This window comes from Atta cephalotes, assembly GCF_000143395.1.
Source record: "Atta cephalotes unplaced genomic scaffold scaffold00013, whole genome shotgun sequence".
Taxonomy (NCBI): domain Eukaryota; kingdom Metazoa; phylum Arthropoda; class Insecta; order Hymenoptera; family Formicidae; genus Atta; species Atta cephalotes.
Genome location: NW_012130077.1, coordinates 2,512,558 through 2,520,106, shown reverse-complemented (window position 1 = coordinate 2,520,106; position 7,549 = coordinate 2,512,558). Strand labels below are relative to the sequence as shown.

General features: G+C 29.6%; 1 protein-coding gene across 1 annotated transcript; it reads left to right on the top strand.

The window, feature by feature from the left end:
* The first annotated feature begins 1,669 nt into the window (after positions 1–1,669).
* Positions 1,670–2,451, top strand: LOC105617683. Its single transcript, XM_012199239.1, has 2 exons — positions 1,670–1,902; positions 2,268–2,451. The coding sequence occupies exons 1-2, from the start codon at positions 1,670–1,672 to the stop codon at positions 2,449–2,451; spliced, it is 417 nt and encodes a 138-aa protein (XP_012054629.1).
* Positions 2,452–7,549: the final 5,098 nt, after the last annotated feature.

Genomic DNA, 7,549 nt, shown 5'->3' with positions numbered 1-7,549 from the left:
GAAACGAAACCAAACCGTACGGTAGGTAGTACTAACTAGTCACCAAACGAAAAGAAAAGTAAGTAAAGTTAAATTTAGTTCGTCGCTCGTCTCTCTCTTCTTCTCTCTCTCTCTCTCTCTCTCTCTCTCTCTCTCTCTCTCTCTGTGTCTTCTAATTCTTTCCTTCATCGTTCTACTTGTTGCAGCCGACAATAGTGTATACTATCTGCTTGTCATGTCGTAGGGTTGATAAATCGAAGCGACGTCCGCATTATGTTCCTATTATTTCTCCACTTTCTTTCACTTCCTCGAATTCGTCTTTCTATGCGGCTCTGCCAAGTTCTGTCTATATAAAGTCTCATCTAGATCGCTAGTAAATTGTAGTAATTGATTACTCTTTCATGATACTTTTCCTAAGCTCGAAAGCGGAAGAAAATCTCGAACAGGTTTTTCTGGAGAAATTGCAATTGTAAACTATTGCGAACGTCAAATATAGTATTTTAGGAAAGAAGCGTCATCGCATTATGGAAACGTGATAGGAACCAGAGAATTCTTATATTGTAAAAGTATTGTAATAATGTAAAAGTAATGATTTTAGATATATTTATATAATTAATCTTTTAGCATGCACAGTTGATTGAAGTTTACCATGTACTTCGTATATTTAGCAAAAAATATTGTAACTCGTTTTTTATTTCTCAATGAAAAATTTATTCTTTTTGGATAAAATATGAATTTAGAAAATATTGACGTATTAAAATGAACGTATTAAAGTGGAAAAGGATTAAAATAATGCTTTGATTGTGGAGATAATTTTTGGAGCAAATTAATTACGTCAGATTAATCTCTTTCCTTATTTAAGCAAAGCAAACTGAAGAGATTTATAAAGTTCCTACGGAACTTCCTCTCAACATGGCACAGGATTGAACTGTCGCTATAGTGATGTATGCAATAATACTTCCCGAGTGTCACAATACGGTTAATCGTCCTAAAGCCGATGTTAAGCCGCCTATTTAGGATGCTATGGAAGGGGAGGTGGCTTCAGAATTGCGCTTATAATGTCCGCAAACAGTAGCGAAGTAGGCAAGTCGGTATAAAATCGAACGATTCCTCGATCAGTCACAGTATTCGGACTTGTCTTCGCGGTGTATCGTCATCGTGATCTTTACTGTGCTAATCTTCTTTGTTGTACTAAGACGCAAGGTAAGCGAAATCAGTTCCCCAGTATTAAACAGGATCTTAGAGAAAGTACGCGAAATTTTTTGCACGCTTTCTTTATCGCTTCCTTGTTGATCGCAATTCTAATTTCGATAACAAGAGACAACACGCGCTCAGGCAAAGGAAACAAGTTTATATTTTAATAAAATTATCGTTATAAACGTACCTCGGTGTTACATCCGAAGAGACGGGTATAATTCATTTATAATCGGATTAGAACTTATCTCAAATTAAATTATTTAATTTTAAATGTGGTCTACTTTTAAAACTAAAATTAATGTAAAGTAAAATTAAAATTAAATTTTTGTTATATGCCACTTGGCACGTATGTTTGTGTTAATTATTTAAGAATAAAAATTTTATTTATTTATAAATTGGTGTTAGATGTTAGTATTTTGCAAATGTTGTTATTCGTTTAGAGAAATTGATGATAAATACGATATCGATACAAAATATTTATTTTTTAACAGAGATGTATCACACTATTGTTACCATCATTGCCACTGTTTGTTGTTTCCTCGTATTGAGAGCAACAGCGGAAGAGATTGTCCAACAGAATCAACAATCTCTGGATATCGGAAATGTCGCTATCGAAGATCAGGTTGATGGTGACGCGATACACACCAGGGAAAAGAGAACGTTATTCTTGAAAAAGAAGCTGCTCGGCGCTGGTCTTCTTGGTTTCGGTCTTGGAGTTGCAAAGGGGTAACAAATTTATATTCTTTCTCATTTTTTTATTTTATTGCTCTTAATTATTAATAAAGATTAATTTTGCAAAAAAGCAAGATATATATATTTCAATAACATATTTTAGAATTATATATAATGTATTTCAATAATATATATATTTCAATAATATAGAGTTATTATTCATATTATTTTGGCCATAAGAGAAATAGAGTCCTATTATTTTCTTTTTTAAGCTAAATTACGCTAAAATTCTTGATATATAAATGTATGATAAACGATGTATAAAATTTAAAATGTTAACACGACATCAAATTAATTAAAAACTTTATTTTTCTACGTAATACAATAAATGACTTTTTTATTTCTTATTTCATTTTCAGTTACAAGGCTGGTTACTATACTGCACCGGAAGTGCATCACGTTTACCTTTCGCCACCAGAGAAATATGTGGAATTCGTCGAGAAACCCATTTACATAGAGAGAATTGTCCCAAAACCTATTTATAGACCACATGCCGAGTATGCTGCGCCAGTCTGGTCGCAACCAGACCCATCTTATGGGTAAGGAAAACCAGTCGCTAATCTCTTCTGTCCTTCCTAATAATTGTGTGATATAAAATATGATTTCTATTATATTATAGTTTATATTTTGTGACAATGAAAATAAAATTTTATTTAAAGATACAATATATATTAGGAAAATTCAATACTAAAGTTATTTCTATTTACTCAACAAATATTAAAAATAACATAAGAAAACAAAGAAAATTAAAAACGGATTAAATAAATTACTTAAATATTACGATAATTATTGGATCGTTTATTATTATTCTTGATTATTCTTAGACAGTCTCTTTAACATTTTTCTGATTTTTCTTTGCAGTTCCTGGTAAATCCGGAATGCAATTCGAATTACAGCGTATAACTGCGTACCAGTCTGATCTCCTTGTTATACCTCGAAATTCTAGGAACAGCCAATAATTACGGGTGCATCATGTTGAGTCTCAGTCAGGTTACCCAATTTTAAGTATATAAGGATAACAATAAGAGTATCTAGCGTAATCAAAGAGATTGTTATTTTTGTTACCGATGTTACAGATTAAATAAATTACAGCCTGTAAATATTACAAGTGTTGTTATTAAAATTTGTATTCCTCCTATTTCTGCAAAAAAAAACACGATATAAAAATTCAGCAAAAAACATTATTTTTAATTCAAAATTTTCTTCTGATACAATATTTTTAGAATTATTATTATTATTTTTTAAATGTGGTTTAATTACACTTTAATCAGAAATAAATATTTTGTTGAACTAATAAATGATCCCACAATAATATTAGATAATCAGAATAGTATTTTTGATAACGATAAAAAGAATTTCTGATTATGATAACTAGAAATTCTGTTCGGTCTCACTAAGACCAAGAGTGATTTTTGTCAAATGTTTTTATTGATGTAATCAGAATATTTTTCTCAATGCCCATACAGCACAGAAAAATTGCAGAAACATTGCAGAATGATTTCACTGAAACATTGCAATATTGCATGTTTGCGAAACATTGCTGAATCATTGTTGCAAAATTCCAACAATATTAAGATGTCCGCTTTTTGTTATATGCAACAAAACGTTCCAGCAATATTGCAATATAATGTATTTGGATAAATTTTTTACAAAGACTCTAAAATGAAAACTATTTGTATACATATATCATTAACTTTAATTTTTCTATAAATCGTATTTTTAGTGATATGTGCTTTCCAAAAGCAATTCTTTATGATAAAACCATAAAATATTCCTATAAATATAGTATTAATTCTGAAGGATAAATTTATTCATAAAGATAAAACATGTATATGTATGCCCCGAATAAACTGCAAATATCCGCATTAATATAATAATACAGTCGCTTGATAAGTTAATTATAGATTAAGTTAATTGCAGTGATTCTTTTTAATTCGAAACCAAGAGTCAATTAAAAAATGACGGTATGAAATTTATCAATAAAGTTCGGGCGTTGGTTTATGGTTCGTGCGTTCACATTAGGTATAAATACATCATCGACATACATAATTAATATTTCGAGAAATCGTTTTCAGCAGTCTAATTTTTTATCATTTCATCGATAATGATGCATTGATTGTATCCGAATTCGATATTATACAATCTTTTGATCTCATATTTAAAATAAATATAGAACTTACTTAATGAAATGGCCGTCAAGTAATAGATCAATAAATTTTTTATTTAAATATAAAATGAATTAATTATTATATCATAAAAACGGCTGTTAAACTAGAAGACTGTACTATATAAATATTGTAAAAACTTATATTTTTATATTATTATTGTAACAATTAAAGACTTACAGTTTTGCAATGTTTGTGTTGGAATATTACAAGTATATTACTGACATTTTGCAGGTATATTGTTAATTTACATTTCTGTAATACCTCTGCAACATTACATTGCAATCTGTAATATTGCAGCAATATTGCTTCAATCTTCTGTGCTGTATGGGTATATACGTGTATAATTAATATAATTAATATTTAATTATATAATTTTATCGTTAATTTTTACTTTATTTTATGAGAATTTTATTTTAAATTGTGTTTCGTAAATTAGAAAAATGCAAGGCTGTCATCGTTTTTCGATAATAAATTATTAAAGGAAAAGGATTGCTATATATACGCAAGAGATATAACAGACAGTTTTACGGCCGTATGATTATTTTTATTGCCGAAGATGTTACCAAGTAACATTGAAATATTAATAACGAGTATATAATCGCATCTGAAATATACAAATATCCAACCATCTCCATCGATCTCTACGCTATGTATTTAGATATTCTTTCGATAACATCTTTTAACATGTAACATTCATACTGTGTATTTAAGTTCTCTTCTATTCACACAGTCAGATACAGATGTGAAAACGATGACCAGTAGCGTAGCGAATATTCTGCAATTTTAAGTACTCAACAGAGAAACATAAGTCCATATTGATCTGTTGATTGTATTGATTAATTAATATTAGAATTAATATTAGAATATGAGAATGAGAACCTCCGACGATTTGAGCCACTTGTGATGTGATTACAGTTTATAGGTTTTTCTAATGTTTATTTATTATTTAGAAAAGGATTCTATTATAATCTTATTGAGCAGATTAATTCTGTATCTTGCTTGTTAATAAATTATAATTAGTTTGTAAAAAATATATAGAGACAAATTGAGCGTTCTAATGTTATGTGCTGTCATTTAATTATCTATGAGTGGGCATTAAGTGCATATTTGCTACGCCACAAATGATAACAAATGATCATTATGATTCAAATTAACCGACAGGCACCTTGAAAAATATAAGGTATTAACCCTTTGCGCTTCCCAATTTCATTTTACCTTAATTTGATTTTATAATAATTTTATTATTTTTAATCTTTACCGTTTTATAATAATGACATGAATAAATAGAATTAAACGATATGTTAGGTTAAAATTCCTGAAAAAAATATAGTAAATAGTAAGAGTACTTGCTCTTTAATAATAAAAAATTTTAATAAACTAAATTAGAATTTTTATTGACATTTAACTTTTTATTCATCCATATATTATAATATATTATTTTTAATTTTCTTGTTATGTTTTGTATTCTGATTGTTATAAATTGCACATCATGCATTATTAAACTTCTTAAAGTGGTAATAAGTTGAAAGAAAATGTTAAAATATTTCTAGGTGAAAATATTAAATATCGAGTGAAAATGCAAAGGGAATAAAAATTGAATAGCGAAGAATTAATCGAGTATTTTAAAAAAGTACAATCTGTTGTTGTGGAATTCGAGGATACCTGTCGCATGGAACGCGAATCGCTTCAAAGTACAAACTACTTATATTTAACATTAGGGCTAAGTGACTACACGAATTACATCGAGGTACGTATATCTGTTGAGTACGCGAACCACGTGTACATGTTTTGCGCACATTGTTTCCGAGCTATGGAATATTTATGAATCCAATCTTTTTATTCTCAAGAGCATTATGCGAAACTGTCAAAAGTTCTTTCTTTCGCGCAAACTACGGACAGCCATCGAAAGTGATCGGATAATTATTGTTACGGTGACGTTAAAAAATGCGATTATATCCTTTAACGATTGTCGTCCAGATTAGCACCGACTGCGTCGAAGCTGATTTAGAAAAGATTGGATAGTATTCTATCCTGAATGAACAAGAAAACTCGTCGAGAAGCTAATTAGGCTCGACGAGTATTTGATTCGAGACTCATAAACCGCGAATGAAAATAGAATCCTTTATCGTTCAATGAATCCTCTTTTGATTCGAGAAAATGGTTCATAAAATTCTAACTGGTTTACCATTTCGCTTCGATAATATTCGTAAGAAGTACACAACGTGTCTGTTTCGCTCCTTTTTCGCACATTTATTATTGTACATGGAGAATACAGTCAAAAGTTGTAAACAACATCGTATACGTATTTCGTATTTGTATTGGTATGGATATAGAATTATTGGAACTGCCATGTAAAGAGGCGCTGATATAACATTAGGTTAAATCTCGAGATAGGCAAGCAGATATAGAGTCGTGATATTCTTGTGAGTCGTTTAAAGAATTTAGGAAGCTATTATCACGATGCTCGCGCAGTCAAATTTTATTTGTCGAAAAGTGAAATCAATTATCACTAGAAGCAAAGTTAAACCTAACAAAACAGACGAGCTAAAAATATGAACCTTGATGTAGAAAACGTATATAAAGATGGGCATGGATGTGAAGTATTAATTACATTTTTACACAATTATTCAAATAATGGACACATTCTGTAAATATGTCGGATTTGCAAATGGACATTGACGTTAGGATAGCTGCTTTAAGAAAATTAATGGACGACATGATGTTCACGGTAGAGATGTAAATATTTGAATATTATTATCCGGATAAGCGGTATAATCCGGATGTTTTCCGAGTATATTTAAATATGGGATTCTAGTTTTTGAAGTGGGTAGCCACATTCGTTTTTCGGTTATTCTGCACGCAGATATATGAGAGAATTCGAATATATATAAAACATGAATTTGCTTTACATTTCTGCTTCAGAAAAACTAGTCAGCGGAATAATCCGATTCTGGCGTGATTGTTAGAAATGATACTAAAGCGAAAGATTAGCGCAATGGAGATTGTCGTTCGCGATAAAAGGATATCTTTCCTTCCTCTCTGTTATCAGCCATTCGTGTCTGAGAATCGTATTCATCATCTCTTCTTAATTTTTTTTATCTATTTAAAAAAAATTTTTTTTTAATTTATTATCGCAATTTATATTCTTTAAATCGACTATGACAAAGCAACTATAATACATTGAGGAAGATTTAAAAAGTAGGTATACATTTTGGATATTTAATTATAATATCTTTATTATAATTTTTGTCTTCTCTTTATTATGTATTGTCAAATATTAAAAAGTTTAAGTATTATTGGCACATTTTAATTCAATACATAAATATCTTTAAACCCAAGCAGAACAATACATCACAATGTCAAAATGATATTAAAATGAATCGGAAATGATTGCAAAATAACTTTTAATAATCATTTTGAAGTCATTTTGACATCATTTTGATATCATAACGATTTGTTCTGCTTAAAAAAAG